General features: G+C 35.1%; 1 protein-coding gene across 4 annotated transcripts in view; it reads right to left on the bottom strand.

The window, feature by feature from the left end:
- Nucleotides 1-24,037, bottom strand: part of MACROD2 (mono-ADP ribosylhydrolase 2) — a 1,707,340-nt gene that overhangs the window by 1,317,452 nt on the left and 365,851 nt on the right. For all 4 annotated transcript variants that reach the window (XM_069495843.1, XM_069495844.1, XM_069495845.1 and 1 more), the window contains exon 4: nucleotides 18,376-18,405. In XM_069495843.1, the coding sequence (XP_069351944.1) occupies nucleotides 18,376-18,405 (30 nt within the window). The remainder of the gene's footprint in view (nucleotides 1-18,375; nucleotides 18,406-24,037) is intronic.

Below are 24,037 nucleotides of genomic sequence, written 5' to 3'. Positions count from 1 at the left end.
ACCTTTTGAACATATCCCCTTCCCTCCAATCTCCTACCCAGCCTCTGGTAACCACTTTTCTACTCTCTGTTTCTATGAGATTGACTTTTTTAGATTCCACATGTAAGTGAGATCATACAGTATTTGTCTTTCTGTGCCTGGCTTATTTCACTCAGCCTAAACTTCTCCAGATCCATCCATGTTGTCACAAATGCCAGAATTTCCTTCTTTTTAAAGTCTGTATATTAATAGTATTCCATTGTATGTGCGTATCTCATTTTCTTTATCCATTCATCCACCGATGGACACTCAGGTTGCTTCTGTATCTTGGCTACTGTGAATAACACTGCAATGAACATGGGAGTACTCATATCTCTTTGACATACCAGTTTTAATCTATTTGAAAATATAACCAGAAGTGGGATTGCTGGATCTCTCTACATATATTTCCCACACTTTATCAGAATTAGTTTTATAATTAAATAAATTTTATTTCTACTTTTACACTGTACTGTGAACTATTTCTTTCACTTGTTCTTCTGTAACATTAATTCTGCAAGATAAGCAGCAAAAGATTATTTTCTTTTTCAGCTCATCTCTTGCATTTTGTAGAATTTTGATTTTTTTTAAGTTCCAGAGTACTTTTGAATGCTGCTCTTTTTAAGTTATCCTCTTCAATCTTCTTGAGGGTACTTCTTTCTCTTTTTGATTAATTTCTCTTCCAGTTCTTCCCTGAGTTCTAATTCAATGAGTGCCTACACTTCTAGTTCTTCAATTATTGTTTCCTCATCTAGAATAGTCTTAAATAAAATGTGAATATCCTTTCTCTTTCCTAGATTGTTCTTTAGCAGGCACATTCACTAAGCAGATACTATTTCTTAAGCAGTGGAAAACCTACCATGGAAGTTCCAGCAGAGGCTATCCTCTGTTTTATAGCCACCACTTGGTGGGAGTTGTGGAAGGCATCCATTATATCCTAGGTCTTTGGGTAGAGCAGACTTCTCCCATTCACAAGGTCTTGGTGCCACTCAACACACTAGAGCCACTTTCCTTCAGTTCTTCTGGGGTCAATAGGATTAGTGGGCCTCTCAAGTCTCACAAGCTGCAGGATAGGTTTTCTTCCCTGTATTAGTGAAGGCAACATTACTTGCTATAAAAATTCAGCGGTTCAACACACGAGAAGTTTATGTTGTGTGTATGCAGCAGATCAATGTAACTGTTTATGATTGGTGAACAGCATTCCTTCACATGGTGACACAGAAACTCATATTCCTTCAATCATGTGGCTATGATATTGCTATGTCCTCAAAGTCTTCTACAACTAACCAGCAGACAGGGAAAGACAAGCACAGAGAAGTCACACCTGCTTCCTAACAGGCCTAGAAAGGACACACATCATTTTCTCTTACTTTCCACGGTGAAAACTAGATGCAAGGCCCCACTTAGATGCAAGGGAAACTGGAAATGTAGTCTGTCTGGGAAGCTGTAGGGGCTTCTTGGAGATAATTCTATTTTATTTATGAAGAGCTCACACATCAGTGGATTGCTGTGTCCGTACCATATTGTCCTAGTCTTCAGAGACAACCAAGGCTTTTCCACTGTCCCTGGTCCTAAGATTTTCACAATATAATAGGGCAAGAAATTTTGGTTCAGGAAGTGACAAAAGAATAAGAAGTCACTTTAAAATAAGGCCAGTGAGGAAGAGATCCCTTAAGCATTTAGAAAACTGCAAACACAATAAAAGTTGAGCTAAATAGGAAGGCCATGCATGGATACGAATGTCGCAGAATTTAACATAAAATAAAAATAGCATAGAATTTTGGGGAGTATTGCTTTGTTTTGTTTTAAGAAAAGGAGAAGAAATTTAAAAGCATCTTGTTACCATGTAAGAACTACAGCAATGTAATGGTGAATTGTAGTGGAACATTAAGGGAGATAGAGATTATTTGAGATGCACAATATATAACCAGTCCATATGAGAAAATAATACAAATTCTTTAATATTATTTCATTCACATACAAGCCACCTAAACATACCAAATCAAATACAGTCAATTATCTAATATTTAGTGAGTTTTTATGTATTCTTACTTCTGCAGCGATTATTTATGTGCAATTTCTTTACTCTGCTTGGGAATTTCATTTTAAAGAAGCCATGTGATAAAATGAGCCCCCACCTACAATTTGTAGACATATTATAAACTTTGAAATTTTTCATCAATGTGGCAAGCTGATGAAATTCAACACAATTATATTTCCCTCACCTAATGTATTTAATTCATGGATTTTGAGTCTTGGAGAAAAATTTGAGAGAGATTAAAGAAGAAACATGCAAGCAATGCTTTAGGGTTTTATTAGCATAACTATTTAATTACTATGTACAGTATTTAAACCCCATCAGTTAGGACTTGTTTAAACTTTTGCCATGTATCTTTAAAGTTCTCTGTCAAAACAGGCATTTGCTCAGAGAATTTCTGTTTTTATATGGTAACTGAGAAGTCTCTGAGATAACTTTAAAGAAAGAGAAGAAAGGGAATACCCTTGCAAAGAAATGATGTTTCCCATTCATGTCAAATGATGAAAAGCTTACAGTCAACAAATGAGAGACCTCACAAGGACTCCACACAGTATTTATCATAACCTCACCCACCAGACTGAGATGCACTTCAAAACCTTCAAACTAAAAGAAAACCAGCATGGGAAGTTTGCCAACTCTTCTTGCCAAGTTGGCAGAGCCCTGAAGGTTTGAATGGGCTTCTCAGTGTATAAGATAAAAGCAGGCATTCGGAGCCTGTGAAGTCTCCCTGGGCACAATCAGACCTGAGGTGAAATTCCATCATCTGCAGTTATTTGTGCATGATGTCAGGTATGCAGATGGTACAACAACTTAAGGCTCTGGCTACATGCATAGTTTTGCTATGAAACCAAGATAGAAAAAAATCTTAAAGCAAACATGAGTTAGGAAAGGTGTTTCCCCCTCAAAGGGGACTTTTTTCAGCTTTGATCTTTCACCTCCAGCAACTATATAATGAGGCACTAGAGGACAAACTTGTCTCCAACAAGAGCATCTCCTCCCAGATCAAGTACATGTATGTTCACGAGAGAGCAAAGAACACACCCAAGTGACTTGAATCCCTGCCCACTGCTTTCTCCACCAGGAGACATGACTTCTGAGCTATTTCCTAGCGTCTGGGCAGCAAGGCCTCCATTCATTTCCGAATGAGTAAGTAATTAGAATTCTTCTTGACTGATTTTATTTTCTCTCCTCCACTTTTCCCTAGCCAGTATTTCCTTCATTCATTTAGACCAACATGGCCCTAATGTCTTCTGCACTTTACAGGTTCTTCCCGTCTCCCATCTCCACACCCCTATTGCAATCCACACACTGCATCTTCTCATTCCCTTACAGGAGAACTACCCTACTTGAAGAATTCAATGCTTTCTCTTCAGAAGACAGATGGGGAGTGCTTCTGCATGGACTGGGAAACAGGACAACTTGCTTGTTAGAAATTTCTACAAATCACTCCCAAGGTTCCCCTTACATTTAATTTTTCTTTTATCTTCCTTTTAAAAATGAAAATCTGCCTGTTTGCTCTAGCTAGTATCACAGATCCTGAGCCTTCATGGACCCCCTTGCCTCTGCCTATGCATTTTAACTTCATTTTTAACTCTTCAGTCTCCCCTCCTCTTGACCTCCCCAGGAATTCCTGCCAGCCAGAGCAGACTTCCTGTATCTCTCTGTCTCATTAGCTCTCTGTCTTGTTTCACATCCAACTGAAAACTTTCTTTTTCCTCCAGACTGTATGCCTCAAATAATAAGTTGAAAAAATTATTTCTTTACTGCATTGTATAGTGCAGTGCCATGGAACAAGTTAGGTTAGACGTTCCATGAAAAGTTCTGCACAGAATGAAATTTCATCGTACCTCATAATTGTTAGAGTATTGCGTCCTAGAGGAGATGATGAAATCACACATGCAATAATGTATACAATTTTTTTTACTGTCAGCAAATTTGTATAATGTATATGAAGACACTTACAAAGACACAGTTCAAAGTCTAAAATATAGTTGGAGTCACTGGAGTTGTCCTTTTTCATAAACCAAACTCAAAAGATAGTGTTTAAATATTCCAAGTATGGCTTGAAGTTAATTAGTTAAATTTCTCGAGGTGAGATATCTTTCCAAATTTATTCACAGGGCAAAAGAAATATTTCAGATTATCTCTAATGAGGGCATCAGAAGCCATTTTCGGGACATAAAAAATCCAAAAAGACCATGGATATTAGCTGGACTGGGAGTAGTCCTTTTTCCAAAAGACTATGTACAGACATTTTCTTTTTCTTACACAAAAAATAAACCTAATCTTCAACCTCACTCATGTCAACTCTTGTCTTCATCACTATCCAGACTTCCTCAACAACCAAATGCATCAGCTTTACGAAAAAGCAGTTCACTAACGAACAGTTAAGACCTGAAATTCTTTCATTTTTGTCTTGCCAGATATCTCACAGAATCATGAAGAATAGACCAATCATGTATGTAAGCTGCAGTATCTTGTGATTTCAAAAAAAAAAAAAAAGCTACCAACCTGCAGTTCTATAACTGGTCCCACACAGTTTTGCATATCATCCACTCCCTGTACCTACCATTTCCCATCACTTATCATGTAACATCAGGTATTAAAAACAACCTCTTTAGCTTTAGAGTTTCTCTATGAAACTCATATAAAAATAACACATGATGAGTAGAACAGAATTTCAAAAAATAAGTTTCACTTTTCAGGAAAAAACTTAAAGAGAACCAACCCCATGTATAGAATAGGGGAATCAGATAGATGTTCTTTGTGCCCTCCTGAAAATAAAAACTCTATGACAAAATGGAGAGTCAGATGACCATAAAGGAGTTATTCCATTTTTATGTCTCTTCTTCATCATCTTCTTCCATAAACAATCCAATTATGAGTTCTCCTGAGACAGGACAAAACTCGCTCCAAAGTCATTACATCATTCCATCATTTTCATCACAATCTTGTATGTGATCCAAATTATTCCCATTTAATGACACTAAAATATTCAGAGAGGGGAGAATTAAAAACTGGCAACTCTTCCACCTCAAATTCCTTATGGAAGCAAGGTAAAGACACATGTACAAAAATAAATGTTCTCTTTTCATTTCGGTAATTTGTGAGATAAGCATCTAAATTTTCACGTTTCTCTTTTTATTAATCACAGAATATTTCTATTTATCTTTACCAAGGAATTACACAATATATTCTGAACACCCAAAGTACATTTTTTCTTTTCAATATAGTCTTCTACTGACATTATACTGAGAGCTAAAGAGAAATTGCTTTTAATTTGACCACATATCCTGATCAAATGCAAACCTTGGGCAAGTTCCAAAGGCTGCCATAAATCTATAAAACTTAAGCACCACCACTAAGATACTAGAAAGCATAAAACTTTCTAAGAGAATCAATCTGTACCCTAAAATAGTCTTAAATAATTTTAAAGTTAGAAATGAGTTCTTCCTCATGTTTCTATTATAAATAGCTGGAATATTTAACTATGGTTTTCCAATAAAGATTTCTAAAAGGTGAAACATTCTTTATAATAGTTTTTTTTTTTAAAGATTTTTAAAAGGGAATATAAATATATCAGGTTGAAGTAAAATTTGCAGTTTTAATGTCTGAACATCCAAACACAAATATATTACCTTTGCTTTAGTGTACTAGAATACATGGACTAAAATACATATAAATACATAATCAGTAGAATTTCTTTTGACAAGAATCTGACTAAAGAATCTTAAAATCAATATATTAATATTAAATAGAAATAATAGCTAATGTTTGTTTAGTTTTATAATGTGACAGAGCATTTAACTTGTATTAACTCATTTAATTCTCATGTAAACCTAAGAGGTAGGAAGCATTTTTAATCTCACTAGAAATGAGAAACTGGGGCAAAGAGAGATTAAATAATTTGCCTAGTATCAAACAGCTGGTATGAAATGGGGCTTGGACACAAATCTAAGCAATCTGTGTTCAAAACCTACTCTTTTAATCACTACATAATATACCATTATCAATTAAACTAAAAGTATCCTTTCAGTAATCATTTTGTAATTAAATATTTCCATATTTATAAGAATACATTTTCAAACAATGCTTAGCAAAAAAAATTTTTAGAGTCCCTATAATATATAATGTTTTTGTGCAAAATTTTAAAACAAAACAAACTACCTGTTATTTATGGATACATATGTATACAGAAATATGACAAATAGAAAATTGCACATCAAATGCACAATAATAATTGTCTCTGTGTAAAGGAAAAATAAAACTGGGAAAAGAAGTCAAAGAGGACTTCAACTTTATAGTTTTTTTATTTTAAAATATAACAAAATACAGATTCTGATTACTAGAAATACTATTTGCTCAGGATGAAGTGTAAGGAAGAAATCTGGGGTTAAAGAATGGATAATGTAGCTTATTCAAACTGAGAAAGAAGGATAGACAAGCCTAGAAATTTCTAGTTTAGCACTACTGATTCTTCTATTCCCAGACAATAACTCTGAGGAATAAAGCCATTTCCAGAGGATAAGAGTTAGACATAAGGATGAGACGTGGGAATTTGAGAAGCAATTTTGCTACCCAGAGAAATTAGAATAGGAGGGTTTGGAGACACATTAATCTACGGATATACCTCTTATTCCCATAATTAATTCCAGGTTAATTTGAATTCATGAATTTACAAGTGCAGCAGTTAAAAGAGGGGGATGTGGAGTTGGAAAGTCTCAGTTAAAATACTGGGTCTGCCCAATACTGTATTCATCCTAACCTTACTGAGTTTTTGATCTTTCATCTATAAAATGAGAATAATAATGGTACCCATCTGCTAGGAATACTGATAGAATTAAAGTAGATAATGTATATACCAGCCTTACATGGTGCCTGGAATGGAGCCAACACCCTATAAAGGTTAGTTGTTATCGTCATTCCTTTAATTATCTGTCCAACAGCTAGTTTGCAGGTGCCTACCATATGACAAACCTTCTGCAAGATTCTGAGGATTCAGCAAGTGAACAAAACAGACACAGTCCATGCCATTGTGGAATCTAAAATCTGACGGAGAAGAGAGACACTTACCTGAGAGCATTCACCCACTCTGATGGAGACACAGCATGGGCTGGGGGTGAGGGGTAGTCCTAATCTGTCTAGGGCATGCAGAGGGGCTTGTTAGAAGAGTACTAAATGGAGATTATCTGATGATAGAGCAGGGGTTTTGTACTAACGGAGATGTAGACTTATTCCTTGTTTAGCAAAATCTGGCTAGTGAATTATACTTTTTCTGATTATAGTGGAATGAAACCTGAAACTTTGTAAAAGTCTTTTTGGTGTATGTTCTGCAAAGCTGACCCTGGAGGCATGGACATCATACCACATTTGTAAGTACAAGGCCTAGGTGAGTTCAGCCTCCAGGAATTTGCAGACTTAGTCGATATTTAGCCTAGTGAAGGCTTTGTGTCCCTCGCAGCTATTTCCGAGACAACTCCTAATACATCATTTCTTGCTCATCTTCTCCTAGAAAATGCCCCAATATTGTGCATTTCTCAGTCTTGCTATTTCTCCCTCCCAGTTGTTTATAGCTGAATTCCCTGATGTTCCCCATGCGTAAGTTCCATTCAGCCCTGTTCCCAAAGCCAGTTTTGGAGACTCAGATTACTCAAGCAGCTTCAAGTCTCTCTGAGCTGAAGTTTGACATGGGTCACCCTTTCAGACTTGGGGTCTTGATATTGACCTCAGTGGGCCGCAGACTGTTGCCCAGGTCTCTCCTGATGCCATTTAGACTCAGGATCAGGTACCCTCATGAGGATACCTGGTCTTCCCTGCTGCCCTCTAAGTTGCAGCACCACCCCTCACTAGAAGATTCTGCTGTGTTCTCCTTCCCTGCTTCCTCTTCCAGGCCTGGCTGCCTGCTGGAAATACACATTCTGTGGGCCATCAGTTCTGTTCTGTGGGATCCCTTATTCTCCCCCAATGCCAAGTATAGGCCTGGATAGGAAAATGCTACTGTTTCTTGTTCCTTTTCAGGTACCTTAAGAGATAGCCTCATCACATATCCTGCCCCAAAGGCTGTGTTAAACTCACCTTCTCCTGGTAATGTTACATGAAGTTAGAATACCTCATATTCTAGTATATAATTATTTTTTACTCCGGGCATTTAAATGTATGAAAGAAAGGTTCTTTACAATCACCACCACACAGATGAAATGAACTACCTTTAGAATATTCTTCTGTCTATATTTGTATATAAACTCCTTGGGCTTATTTGGGGTTAATTAAAGTACAATTATCTATATTATCTTCCCATAAAAGAAACTCTCCTCTACCACACACAGATATCTGGATTTTTGTTGTGTAACAATTCAGGTTATTCACCTTTATTTGGATATAGCATCAACATATCTTGCAATTATCCAGCACCTTTCATCTTTCAGGTTTAGACCATAATGATAATAATAATGACAACTAGAGTAATACTCATTTATCTAACATTTTGTATTTGAAAAACACTTTACAACGAGCAATTAGTTATTCCACCCCTGTAAAGCAGTTACATATCATTATAACCATCTTTTTAGAGGAGGAAACTAGTATGCACAATAATAAATCTGTCTTAACTCATAAAAGATTAAGGATTTTTGGCCAAAGACACAGCTGCAGTAATAAGGGATCATGTACATCAAAGAGACCTTCTGAGTGGACCTCTTTGTGGGTCCACAATGCCTATGATTAAACTCCTCAGATCTCCTTGGATTTGTTGCCACTGAGAACTGGCCAAATTCATTCATCCCGACACTCTACTGTATATCTACAGTTTGGGAGGTGAACGAAGGCAGCTCCAAGGAATAGAATAGGGTTCTTAACAGCACCAAAGTTGAAAAGATGATAAAAGTGGCTCCCGAAGAAATTGCCCCACTTTGTGTTACCATGGAGCCCCATCAGATATAGTAAAGAAAACCATTCTCTGTCATAAACTGGAGAAATATAATCTAGTGATCCCAGAAGACAATAGGCTTAACCTACAACTTTTATTTCCCACTATATACTTGCAAGTCATATTCAGAGACTTTTGGGGGATAAGGGATAGATATTTAAATCAGGAGCTCAATAAACTTCTCTTTTTTATAGTTTTAAAAAGATTTTACCTTAAATACAAGTAGATAAGCTACACGTACATTATACTATAGCCACTATACAATTAGAAAAATATATAGAGATACTCTCACACCTGTTAGTGTACTTCCTAACTCTGACATATTCGTTTTTAGGTAAGAATCTGTACTTCTAAGCATTTAGGTCTCATTTAGCTAGCCAGACTCAGTGAGAGAGCTTATAAAAGTCCAGTGTTTTTACCCAGGAATTTCCACATCTGAAGAGAAGCTTTCCATTGCTTTTTATTTTTTAATTTGTTTTTATGATTTTTAATTCCTACCTTTGAGCATGATTTACTAAACATTTTTAAAAGAATGGCCAAAACATTTATTTACATTTTTTAAAAAGTTAATTATGAAACAAACATACAAAAGAAATGTAAATAATATATATCAATTATAAAAGTAACTTTTAAAATGCAAATCCTAAAAATCAAAAGAAAAAGGGAAACAAATGAATTTCAAAGAGTATTCAGTTGAGAGCATAACTACATACAATTTTTTCCTTAATGAAACCTTAATAAAACTGAAAAAAATAATAGAACTATTATAGGATAACAGCTGTATATGTATTAGTAATATGATGTCAATGACAAATTTCTTCTAATATGTAAAAGACAAATTAGTAGATTAAAAATCAAACTATCAAAAAAGAATGATATAACTGGTTAAATAGCTTCAATATGGCAAAACAATGAATGAACAAAACAATGAAACAACCATCTTTCCCTCTGTCCATGTGATCAGTGGAATGACAATTCTCTGTATTTCATTTCCTTATCTATACAAATACATATTACTCTCTTTATTTATCATTTAAAGAAAATTTATTTAAAGAAAATTATCAGATACTGGCTACATAAACTTCAAAAAATGAGAGTCAGTACAATGATTAAAATAATTATAATACTACATAAATATGCATATGATCCTCAGGTTGCCTGCTATAAAAACATTTTTAAAGTTTTGGTTTTTTCATTTATAAATCACTTAACAATAAAGCAATTAGTGTTCCAAAGCAAACTGATCAAAACCAAAATATCTAAACATGTTGAAAAGTCCAGGATGACAGGTAGTAATATCTCAAAATTAAAATAAAATATTTAACTCAGCACCTACTATATGTGGTAGAAGCAGCCAGAGCTGTAGAGATGAATAAGAAATTCCCTGCTCTCAGGAAGTTTACGTCCTAATATATTGGAGAATATTCCCTTCCAGGTTCAATCAGCTATGGCTACAATGAGAAGAAACGTTTAATCTTCACAGGGCTACCCCTTCAACAGGGTTTTTAGGTGGGTAGTTTCACTTAGAAGGGGGAGTAGCTGTGTAGTAAACACGAGGACTAACTTTGAAATTTAGCTTTATAAAGAGGGACCACAGTAACCAAAGTTAGAGGTGGAATAAACAAAAGCTTAATGACAAATGGCAGGCAGGTTGGGATAATCAGGGCTGAGTCAAACTTTTAAGAATAGGAACTAGCCAAGCTCATGTGGAATGAGGAGAACATTCAAGAGCTATCCGGAAAGTGTACAGCCATTGTTATTAATAATATAACGAGAAATGTTTGTGCAACATTGATGTGACCTAGCAGCCAGGGAGAGTGGACTGGGATACCATGCATGAACAATGACGACTTCACTGTATTAATCAGTGGGGCGCTAGACGCCGTTGAGCGGGCATGTGTACTGTGCGGCCATCGCATTCACCATGACTGAGCGAGCAGAGCAATGAATCTGCATCAAATTTTGCGTTAAGTTTGAACATATCCTCCACGGAAACTATTCAGATGATCAGAAGGCTTTCAGGGAACAATGCAATTGGTGCAGTGCAAATAAAAGTGTGACACAAATGCTACAAAGATGGCCGAGAATCTGTCGAAAGTGATCCATGTTCTGGAAGGCCTGCAACCAGTAGAACACCTGACAATGCTGAACCGTAACCTAGGTCAGCTTAAGAGACACTGGGAGAACTATGTGAGGTCCCAAGGTGCCTACTTTGAAAGGTCCTAGTCCTACGGACAATGTTTCTTGTATCTTGTATCTTTTTCAATAAATGTCTCTATTTCTCTCATTACATGGCTGGGTACTTTCCGGACAGATCCATATGCTAGAAATCCAGCTGGTCTGAGCAGCTGCAGAGATGGTCCCTAGACTGGGATGCAGGTGAGGTCATCAGAGCAGGCAAGGCAGGGAGAAGCTTGTGTTGGTGTTGACCACCAGACGTTGTCCAGGTTGCTCTGATGGAGCCAACACTACCAGCACCAGAGTTCCTTTCTTCACTTCTGCCCTGATAGTTGTCACTGCATTTTACGTGGCACGCCGGGACTGTCGGAGGAAACTGCTTAACCAAGGTCTGGATACTATGCCGGCAGAACAGTGAGAAGCCTGGCCAAAGCAGAGCAAGATTTCTGTATCAAACAGTAGGAAATAGATCTGAGCAGATCACTTCCTTCTGCTCCTTGAAAACTGCCACTCATCCTTCAAGACTGCTCCAATGTCACCTCTACTTAGAAGGCTTCCCTGACCACTACAAGATGTGGACTTTCTTTTTTCTGTTTTATTTTCCCCACATGGAGAAGCTTTTTAGTTCTTAAGATACTTAAGGTGTAAATACTTATATCTCTGACTGCACTTAGTTCTAAGATTCTTTGCTACCTCAGTGTCAGGACTAGTACACAAGAGGTAATCAATAACTGCTGTTGACTGGGAAAGAGAAAAAAGAAGGAAGGAAGGAAGGAAGGAAGGAAGGGAGGGAGGGAGGAAGGGACGGAGGGAGGGAGGGAAGTGGGGAGAGGGGAGGAGAGAGAGAGTAAAGGTAGGTTGGCTCAGGGTGTAACTGAATGTTGTCAGGCTGGCCTGGCTCCTGGGCCCTAATCTCTGCTTCCCTCTCCTTCCTCACATCTAGACCTCCTGATCTCCTCTAGCAGGCTTAACCACCTGTAGTGCCCAGGATAGATCTCACCTGAGGCAGTCAAAATTTAAACCTTTATTTTCTGTGGTTTAGCATCACACCCCTTTCTGCAGCTCCGCTCCCTGCTTGAGCATAAAAGGCCAGATCCCCAGGGTCTCTCTTGCCCTGCTGCTCTTTCTCAGGACTGAGAGGCTGTTGCTACTCCCCAGGCCCATGGCTGGGACCCTTCAACTGCTGAGCACAGGCCAGCCATGCTTGACTCACTCTGCTCAGGGCCAACCCCAACAAACTACCCTCTGTTAACTGGCCTTGGTCCCTAGCTGCTGAGCATTATCACAGATTCCTCCCAGCATGCCCAAGACCTGGCCACATCTGGAGGTTTAACAAGAGTGAAACAAAATCACTGCAGGGATTTTGAGCAATGGAGTGATATATGCTAGGAAAACCCTTCTGTGTGTGGAGAGAGGGTGAGAGGGCATTCAACTTTGCTTGTGAATGTTTAAGAAGTAATTTATGAAATCATTCTCTCTTAAACACATTCAAAGAGCCCTTTAAACATGTTGCTTTTCATGTTAGGAATTCTGGGTAGCAACTCAGATTTTTTGTGAAGAGTATTTTTCAGGATGGCTGTTCTGTCTTTTAAAGAAGGCATCTGATGCCCATTCTATTACTGTTAAAGTATCATTTTAATTCAAAAGATCCTTGCCAGGAAAATCCTGAGAGGATGTGGAGAATCATAATTGCTGTGATAAGTCAGCCGAATAGGGACTATGATGGGCCACAGGGAAAAAGGTGGTGTTAGTTGCCCGATCAATAACCAATACTGACACACAGTAGTTACCCAATGTTTGTTAATGAAGGAATAAATGTGTGCACACATGTGTGTCTGTGTGCAGAAATAGCTGATAGGTGGATGGAGATGCCCTGATGGTATCTATTACACGATAGCAAATAGTTTATGATTTCACTCCTTTTCAAGCATGCATTTGGTACCACACAAACTGCCTTATGTATAGATGGACATTAATAACAAACAAGCATTATGAATTCCCTCTGCAAGTTAAACTGTCCAAACAAGAAATGAGAGAGTTTAGAGGTGCAGCTACTAACCTGAGGCCACTGAAGCTTGTCCATCTTTGGGCCTACTTTAAGGGGCAGAAGGACAAGAAGAAGCCTTCAGAGGTGGGGAGGCCCATAGTATGTTCTCTGATCTCATTCTAGACAAAAGGCTTTGCATGTATTCCATCAGGGGCTAAGTGTTTATTTAGCAGTAATTTCTTACATGTAGAATTTTTAAAATTATCCTGCCGCAGAATCACCTCAGGGATAAGAATTACAGAATTGATACAAATATATGTAAATTTATTATATTTATATATGTATATATGATTAAAACAGCAATCATACAGAGTTATGTGTACAAAAGCCAACATTAAGTTGCCACTCTGTCAGGAACTGTCACTTTAAATGTCTAGCATTATGCCTCAGGAGCTTTGATAGACTAGAGGAGAAAGCAAATCCCACAAACAATATCCTGTTTGGGTTCTATCAGCAGGTTCTGATTTTATACTAACTATCATGTCAACAAAAGAGAAAAGACATTATCTAAAGTAAGAGGTTGTAAATTTTATTTCTGTCTATTAGGCAGTGATCTGAAAGGAATTAAGAAAGTCCCTCTTTAATTCTGATTTTTCTTTCTAATTCTGCTTCTTTATACAATTTAAGGCTGACTACAATGATTTATTTTTTATTATATATTCCAAAAGTACCAGCAGCACAGGACCCTGTGCATGTAAAACATTCCTATTACAAATGACCAAACATGTATTTAAAATGTAATGTTGTCTAGGACTAAACCACAAGTACTCAGAAAAGTATATGTATCTGGGAAGCAATCCAAAGGTGCTGTAAGATAGTGCCATTGTATGTACTTACAAATTATCAGTAGAGCTTGAGATTTGTAAAACTAAGCTAAGGAAAGCATCATGCATATCTTGACTTCATGTTTTCCTGTCCTCGTTCATTTTTCCTTGTAACAGAGTTACCTACCTGTGCACAGAGAAAGCAAGTCTGAAGAGTAGAGGTATAGCAGAAAATCATAGAACAAAGGCAAAGAGCCCTGGAGTAAGAGTTAAGAACACTGTTTTCCCATTCAAATGTTGCTCTTCATAAACTGTGTAACCTTGAAGTAACTAAATATCCTAAATCTCCTTTCTCTCAACCATTAAAATAATAAAAATAATAGTACTGATAATAAGTAATAACACTGATCTGATGTGAGCACTGTGGCACAAATGATGCCATTTATTTACAATACTGTTTCCTCTTCTTGGGAGTTCTGGAAGACTCCATTTTCCCCAGCCTTCCTTATAGTTAGGCTGGGGGTCTCTTGCCTGAATTCCAAACATTTAAACATGAGCAAAAGTGACATTTCCCAAACTGGTCTATATATATTAATATATCCCACAAGATCCTCCAGCTGTCTCTTCCTGTTCTGTGACATCCTTAGCAAACACATATTACATGGTGGAGCTACAAGATACGGAAACAAACAGCCTGGGTCTCTGTGTCACCACCCATAGAAGAGTTCGAGCAGGAGACCCACCAATCCTGTTCAAACTAAGATGTGAACAGGAAATAAACCTTATTTTACTAAGCTACTAAGATTTTAAGATTTATCTGTTACCACAACATAATATAGCCTATCTTAACAATAAAAGGACTAGGTGAGAAAAAATTTACTTGTTTATATATTTTTTTCCAAAGTGCTATGCAGCTATACAGCATAATATTGGTATAACAACAGAAACCTTGTAAAAAATACTGACCGAACATCAAAGTTTTTTTTTAACATTATTGTAAAGGCTTCCCAAAAGCTAAAATGCAGTCATTACAGACCAGCCATATACTGGTATAAGAGTGTGTGTGTGTGTGTGTGTGTGTGTATATATATATATGATACATACTTAAGAAGTTAGTATACAAGGGCTGTCCAGAAAGTATCCAGCTATTGTTCATATAACAAGAATGGTTACATGGCTGGATACTTTCTGGACAGCTCTCGTATATGTCTCTGCCTTTAACATATCTAAGAAATATAGACAGAAATGATCAATTTTACTAAGTATTTTAAATGGAATGGCTGAGTAGATGTAAACACATCACCTGTGTTGATTACAATGAACTGCAGTCAGTGACACTAAGTTCATAGAAAGGTTGATGTCTAGATCAAAGATGAAAATTCACACCAGTGTAAAGTAAATCTCTCACTTTAATATCAGAACTAAGAGGATGATATGTGACCATTTTTAAAATCTCCTTTTAAGAGACCTCTATTCTTGGTTATAAGCCCTCAAAAAAGAATAGAATGATAAAAATGTATGGATAATACAATTGTGTATACAACAATTTTGTCTAAATTTCACAATCAAGTACTACTTATATAGAATTTGGGGGAAGCCCTCCTCAGGACCTAAAAAATGGCACTTAAGGTCCCATTATTATTTTTGTATGTGCTGTCAAATTTTCTTGACCAAATTGTTTAGTCCATCAAAGAATCATTCCCTTCGGAAGGCTTTGAAGGGATATCAATTCATGTCAATGAAAGGAATCGTTGATTAAATCTAAGATAATTACGTCAATTTAATTTGCTCCTTCTTAGATGATTACAGTTACTTTACAAATATCACTGAGAGTTAATATCACTAAGATCTTTTATAGAATCAGAAGGTCAAAAATCAGTACAGAGAAGGCTAAAAATATTCTTTAAATTTAATTTTTAAATGCAGCTTTCCAAAAATCAGACGTGTTATTTTAGAGCAATCTTGACATCTCCAGGAGTGCATAAATGAATTTAAACTTGTCAGTGACATACTTTAATAAAATAAAGTACAACCATCTTAAATACTTGTAATTTACCTTTATAATGATGCTGAGTTGCTAATGTTATTATTTAGAAATTATAAATTATGAAAAAAATAAAAAAATAAATTATGGCAAATATAGCAAAATCAACCATCTAGAAGAAAATAATAAAGTATATACTTCAGGTAAACAGAAAACTGAGCTGTCCTTTTCCTGAATGTCTTCCCATTGCTAAAAATTTATAATGTATCTTCTCATATAGGACAAAAGAACCATAAGGAAATATTAATACAAGCCAAATCACTAGAGTCAATTCTATACATACCAACTATGCACACATATATTTAAACAAAGCAGCTTGACAATATAGAGGACACCACTATGGCAGGTACATAATGTTAATTATTTACCTCAACCTCCACTCTCCCCTTCCTCAGTAAACAGAACATTGCTTCCTGGAATAAAAAACTACATGCCTGGAATGAACATTTGATCAAATGCAAGGATAATATGGGATTCCAGAGAAATCTGCCTAAAGAAAACTGGCTCATCTTGGGGGATCCACTTTTTTTGACTTTTTGCCTTTCCTACTTCTCTTGATCTGCATATTTTTGATGGCTAGAGCTCTAGCAGCCATCATGGCTGCTGAGGTCCTTAGTATGGGAGCCAGGAAGGAAGAGCAGGAAATGAAGAGCTTGAGTCCCTGATGCCACCATGGAATTACCATACACCATTCCAGTCTACATCTAGACCATTTTTACATGAGACAGTAATACATTTATATCTCCTTTAAGCTACTGTTATATTGGATTTCTTTTCCTGTTATAAACAGCTAAAGTGATTTTAACTAATATAATTAGTCAAGTCAGTTTTAGAAATAATCAAAAGCAATAAATGAATTGTCTAGCTAATTTGTCTGTTGTTTTAACTTGATGGATATGTTTACATAGACTCAATTTTGACTTTATGTTATGAACAGTATTAGGTTTCTTGTAAGAAAACTAGCACTATGGACAATTTATTTTAATAATATTTTCTTTACCTACTATAAGAGACAGAGGGGGAAAAAATTATTGGGAATCCAACTTCTAAGGAAAATTTTCTTTTCTAATTCCCAAAAAATATAATAAAAGGTACAATGAAAAATCCTGCAGATTTATATTTTCTGAAATAATTTAGGGAAGAAGAAAAGAAATAGACATGTATTAATCCTATACTATTCTATTACATACCAGACATTTTTGTTTAAGCCTCACAATAAACATTTTAGGTAGTTAATATTATTATCCCTATTTTTTCAAGATGAGGAAACAGAGGCTTGGAGATATTAAGTAATGCATTTACAGTAAGTCAAGCTGCAAATCCTATACTCTTTTCATGACACTCTGCTATAATAAAAGCATTGGCATGCCATAATATGAAGACCACTTTCTATTAATAATGTAAACTCTTTTCTATTATTTCCAAGATTCTATTTTAAAAAATCAATTGATTATTACATAGAAACAATGGTTAAATTCTTAATTTCAAAAACTACACTGAAACCTCCAAATGAAGGACAGAAAAGTTTTTGAAAGCTTAAAGTTCTGTACAATCCTACCTACTTTAACCAAGTATGTGAAAAGAGAAAGCAAGAGCAATAGAGAGAGAGGGAGAGAGAAAGAGTGGAAGAGTGGAAGAAAGAGAGAATAAACCTATTTATGTCCATCTGGGTCTTATATGAAAAGGACACTATTGTATACTTTTTCTCCCCTATTACATTATGTATACCAGGACTATGAAAACTTTCATCTCCCCAACCTAGAAATAAAAATATAGTTACAAGGTATTAGTGTCAAAAAAATTCCCAGTATAGAAATTTTTCTCTTTTTCATCTCACTTTAGTCTCTTTCTCTTTCTCCTCTAACCACGGAGAAAGAAAATGCAAACTGTCAGTACTAATTTCTTTTTTATTTTTCAAAGTAAGTAGCTGATATTAAATATATTAAGCTCTCAGGCTACAAAGTCCTGAAAAGCAAAAGAAAGTCATTATGGTGAAAAAAGAAACCGCAGCCAGCCTTCAAATGTATTGTTGTTTCCAAATTCATATTAAAAGTGATTGTCATATACTATATGTATGTTCATGGCAATAGCTTATAGCTGTTACACCTTATGCCAAAGGTAGAAATACAAAGTCTGACAAGAAGAACAGTATTACACATATTTTAAAATAATTTAAAACAACACTTAGGTAAACCAAGATATTTATATTATAAATTTTGGGGGGAAGATTATTATTTTTGTGGTTGATGACTACTGCAAAATTAATTTTCTTTAAAGTATCACAGAACTTACTAAAAATCTTGTAGTTGGTGTAATAATAGAAGTGTAAAAATTTTAACTTAAGTGATATTCAGGACTTACCACCTCCTCCTCCAAGAAGACTGGCATTTGCTGTTTAAAATAAAAGACAAAACAAAATACAGTAAATAATATATTAAAAATATAGTATACCAGAGTAGTTCAACAAAAAGCTGGTAATGATCATGTGTCTCATACATATACATAAACACAAAATATGTATTTTCAATTAAAGGCAGCATTTATTACCATTTTATAATAGTATGAAAATTGAAATATTTCACCATTTTTATCTTTTTTCTCTTCAAATGGCTATTTTTATAATGTATATGCTTCTAATAAAATTAAGCACATGTTGAGATTGTCTTATTCTCCATTCTGTATATAAATTAATCTTCTGATTTCCCCATGTTACCAAGTAGAGATAGAACAATATTATTTAGGTAATTTCAATGATTTCAAAGGACAATGTAACAAGAAAGTATAATGATAAATTAAATTAAACACAATCAAACTATCTCAAGAGATATTTTGCAGTAAGAAATAACTCAAATTTAAATTGCAACAGATTTATTACTTTTTCTATTAACTTTTTATTCTGGGGAAAGAAAGAAATGTTAAACAACACTATGTCATTTCTTACATATTTATCCATTAATCCAGCACACATATTTATAGAAGCCAAATAAATATAAAACAATTCCATTTGGATTTCTTTCATGAGGTCAAATTTTCAGAAAGTTTCGTAGTAGCAGGTTTCTGCTGATGTATTAAATAACCTATGCCTAAGTTTATCCAAATATAATAACCAGAAGACACAATTCAATATACACTGCACTGAGCTTTATTCCATAAGAATTGTCACGTATCATAGGAATTATCTCACGCCATTAAAAAAATAGTTCTGCAGTAGTATAAGGAAAGTAGGTAGCAACCAAGTTCCCTTTCTTTGTGGCCAAAACTAAGTTACCAAACGATTAAATAATTTAGGACAAAGGGGTTTTTACTTGAATTTCAGAATGCTGCCCACGCACTGTCATAATTTAAGAGGAGTAAACATCAGAGTGTTAATGATTCAATCAATAAATAATGGATCATTTGAAGAATAAATGCCCAAATTCGTAGATCCATGAGGTTAAATATGTGATGGCTTGCTGATTATTGCAACACTAAAGAGAATATCATGAAAATGTATGGAGAGCAAATGCCCTTGAAGCCTTTTCAACACGTCAATATTAGAGCACTAGATTTGGTCTTATATGATCTTCCAACTACTGTGCTAATTGCTGCTGTTTCCTTTCCCTTAGTGCTTTTGTCACAAACATGGACTGAGCAGCAACGCCATTAATTAACCATAAACAAAACTCACTTCTGATATTATAAAGTCATCTGCCACACTATCACTCAGGTCCCCAAATCCCTTTGAAAGCACAGTAAGTAAGTGTGTAATATTTACACAGACAGTGGTCACAATGGTAGTCAAAGCAAGCTTTGTAGCTATTGAAGTGGTAACTTGCTGAAGGGGAATGAGGATAGACAGTGAGAATTCTACTTCCTCTCAGACCCCTTGTTGAATGAGGGAAATTTCATGATCAACCCATGTCTGTTGGCTAATCCAGACATTTTCTAAAATCTTAGTTACATGCTTTTATAAAACCACATGGCATTTCACACTCCTGCTGATTTTTATTTTCATATTTGACTGAGAACTACTTCCCTATCTATAGGTTTTCCAGATCCCTGAGACTCCATCTGTTGTCCTCCAATTTTCACATATTTGTTCATAAGAGAAAAAGGTATTTCCAACAACAAACACCAGTAATAATAAATAAGAGCTCTTCACTCAATGATTCAATCAATAATGCACAATAGTACAACATAGTCTATTTTCATCCAATGTTTTGTTCAATAAAGGTGGAGCTTGCTTGTTTTGAGAGCACAGCCCAAAGCCCATCTGTTTAAGCAGGCATTTGTCCAATAGATGTGGGTGGGTGAGTAGGTGTAGGAATTGGAATTCCAGTCCCGGCCAACCATCAAGTTAGTTTATGTCAAATTTGTGCTCATGTCTAGATAAGCATATCCAGTAACATTTTAACATCACTATAGAACTATTTTATAAAATTGTGGCATTCTACACAGTACAAAATCACTTTTAAGAAAATCTCACATGCATTACCATTCATGTAGTAGAATCTTTAAGCTGCTCAATCATACTCAAAGCAGTTCTAATAATTATCATTCTAATAATGATTTTTATAAAGAATCCATCAAATTTAAGTCTATTTTATCAATTTCTGTTCTCTAAAACATAAAAAAATGGACTTTATTGGCGAAAATGTCAAGGCAATTTTCTTCAGTATGACATAAAAATAGGCAAGTAAAAGGGAAGCTTTATTGCTATTTCTAATATTACTTTGCCTCCCCAATAATCAATTATCCAACATTTATTGGTCAGATGGATTTATATTATTTCTTCCATTTTTACAAAGGTGAAAATGACTTCTGTGTGTCTAAAATTAATAGTCACTTAATTTCTACTTATCTCCAATAAATATCTCCAATATATCCCAATTAGATAAGAAGCTCCTTAAAGATAAGGTCTGAATTTAATAGTTTGGCCTGCATCTAATAAGTTCTCAGTACATGTTTCTAATAGTGAAATAATTGGCAAGTTTAGTCAATTTCTTTATTTGTTTACTGAAGTGTGTGGAAAAACCAAACTTTGGCCCTTTTTCTTTCTATAAAAATCAAAGATTATTAAAGAAACTCCTTAAGTTTATTTGGAAAATCTTAGTGATTAAGAATGTATAAAATATATGTATATCCCTTTCTAAATTTCTTGCTAGAGGAAATTTTGGACATGCTTCCTTATTATTCCTAGAGTTTCACAGAGAAAAGCAAAGAAGAAAAAGAACAAAGAAAAAACTTGAAGTTCATAAGCATGATGCCACTGCTTCTAAAATGAGATTTAAAAATCTCTTTCTGAGCATGCTGATGAACCAACACTATTTTAATTAACATTTTCCTGAAATAAAATGTCCCTTTTACTATCAGAGGAGGGAGGGGAAAAAAATCAAGTAGCAGTAATTGTGTCAAAGATTAATTCAATGAAAAACTAAAATGAGCCATTACAAGTTAATGAATCTGTGTATTATACTTTTTCCTTTCCCCAAAATAACTTAACTCAATAGATATAAGTTTCACTGTTTATAAAATGAAAACAACATTGAACATAAAATGGGAAAAGGGGTTATCCGAAACTAATTTCATAGTGGCAAATATGGAGAATTTATTTCCAATACCCTAAACAAATGGTTAAATTTTTAAAGTTTATGAGAATGTTTTTTTTCTATTTGAACCCTAGCTTTGAAAATTTTAATTAAAATTATCAAATTCCTATACATATAAATATTCACTTTTAAAGTATTAAAACCCAAAATGAATATAATATAGGAATCCCTTTTTTGAGATAATTAGCCTAAATGAAAGATAATCATAGCAGTTGTCAATACCACATTATTTTAGGTTTTTCTCAAAATATAAATGGAATATCACACCACTTTGATCCCCCCTCAAATTCTCCTGAATTACCGTCTGTGTGTGTTCATGTATGCATACGTATCTTCTTTAGAGTAAGATTATAATGAAATTAAGTGGGCCAAATCACGAAAAATAAAATTACTATGTACTATTAATATAAGTAATATTCCATTCCTGGAAGTTCCTAAATGGAATACACACCATAACATTATTAGTAATACAAGACAAAGTTATAATGTATCAGAAACCTAAAGCACATTTTCTCTTAAGATCTCAAAATCCTTTCTAATCTATGTATAAGGTAGTAGAAACAATACTAAACCGAGAGCCAGGTGACCTCTATTTTAATTCTTTTCAGTTACTAAATAAATAGCTGGGCCATACTCAACTATCTTATTTATCTTCTTTCATCAAGAAATTTAGAATCTATCAGGGGTGGCAAACAGGTTTCAAACAATTCTGATTCATTAATTAGAAGAGACTTTCTATATCTCTGATTGGAGAAAGATTCTAAGGCAAAATCTGAGCTCAGTGGGAAAGAGTGCCATGATGATTAAGGATGTTGGTCATGGTCAGAGTGGGATGAGAAGCATTAATGACCTCACGTGTCATAGATTAGGGATCTCTGGATCAGATGACTTCTCTCAGGATTGAGTTTCTATTGAAATTAAATTCTATTCAATAATCTTTTAAAAAATAAAACTGCTAACCTAATATGTGCCAGCATTCTTAATAGCTCTTACAATTATGAGTCTGAAATAATCCAGTTTGTAAAATAATCTAGAGCTGGGAAAGGTAACTGAAGTAGATTGTGAGCCAAACTAGCCCGATAAGTGTTTGAAATAATTTTTCATTCTACTTACCCAGTAATTTCCATTATCTGCACAGTAATTGGTTGTTTTCCCACTCCATTTCCACCCCACCAAAGACTATCTGTCAAACAAGCAACAGACTGGGAGACTAGTCTTTAAACATTGATTAAAACTATTTGTGCGGGGTTTTTGTTTGCTTTTCATCATTATAAAAGAAATTATAGTTGTTTTCATCCTAACAGAATCCTGACCACCTAGTTTAGTTTATTTATTCTGCTTTCTTATTACAATAGAGCACGTGGGATGTTCACAATGACTGTTGGCAAAAACTTCCCCAGGAACTCTACTTAAAACACCAATTTCATTCACAACATGTTATCCCAAAAGATACAAAAGCTGAGACATCGCCCTTTAGGATGGCATACATAATAGAAACTCAAAGTAGGAAGTGCTAAAAAATCAGATAAGATTAAAATCCCAAGCATGCGCATGACTCTATGTCCACTTTATATAGGGGGCAACCATCTCAATTGACAGCTGTGGAAATACAACCTATACAGACAAATACAGCCATCAATTTGGCAACAGACCTCTATTCACGCTTTGCTAGATTTATACCTTCTAAACAAAATCAACAGAATGCCAGAGATTTGGGGCAACATTATAATTATAATTTCCTGCTTTGAAACTGACAAAGAGAGAAAATTAAGAATAGGTTTAACTGTTTCACATGTAGAAACTAGGCATAAACACATGATTAATACTTTACATTTAATGCTTACTGCAGAATTCAAAGGAACTATTGATTATTCCAGGGTCTGTGTGGTTGCTATAAGCTGTAACTCTCTGTGATGTCAAACATAGAATACAATTACCTCTATTATTGATAAATAGGTGAAAAGCCATCAGGAATTGGAAGACTTAATTGGGATTATTAACAAATAAAACAAATCAAAACAGAATTACTCTGATTGAAGTACAAGGAAGGAGCTAGAGTTGCCCCTGTTTTGCCAACCTCACCTCACAAACTATGATTCTAGGTGCTCAGTGACTTCTAGGAATACTGTAACAAGGGGAAATAAACATTTATTTGATCCAACCCCTTCATTTTATGAAAGTGGAAAGTTAAAGATGTTAACTATCTTGTTTAGGATCAGACCCAGAAGAAAAGCCAACCATATAATAGTGCCAACTTAGATGTCCAACAATACCTTCTTATTAATAAATTATAAATATATGTATGTATGTGTATATATATGTTTTTTACACCCCCTCCCCAAATCACATCCAGGGATATTTATAGAACCCAACATGCATAGAATCCTTTGAATAGTATTCTACTGAAGGTCACCTAACCTAATTATTAAAGTGTG

Source organism: Eulemur rufifrons, chromosome 20, assembly GCF_041146395.1.
Source record: "Eulemur rufifrons isolate Redbay chromosome 20, OSU_ERuf_1, whole genome shotgun sequence".
Taxonomy (NCBI): domain Eukaryota; kingdom Metazoa; phylum Chordata; class Mammalia; order Primates; family Lemuridae; genus Eulemur; species Eulemur rufifrons.
The sequence above is the reverse complement of the archived record's forward strand: the minus strand, read 5'-3'. Positions and strand labels throughout refer to the sequence as shown.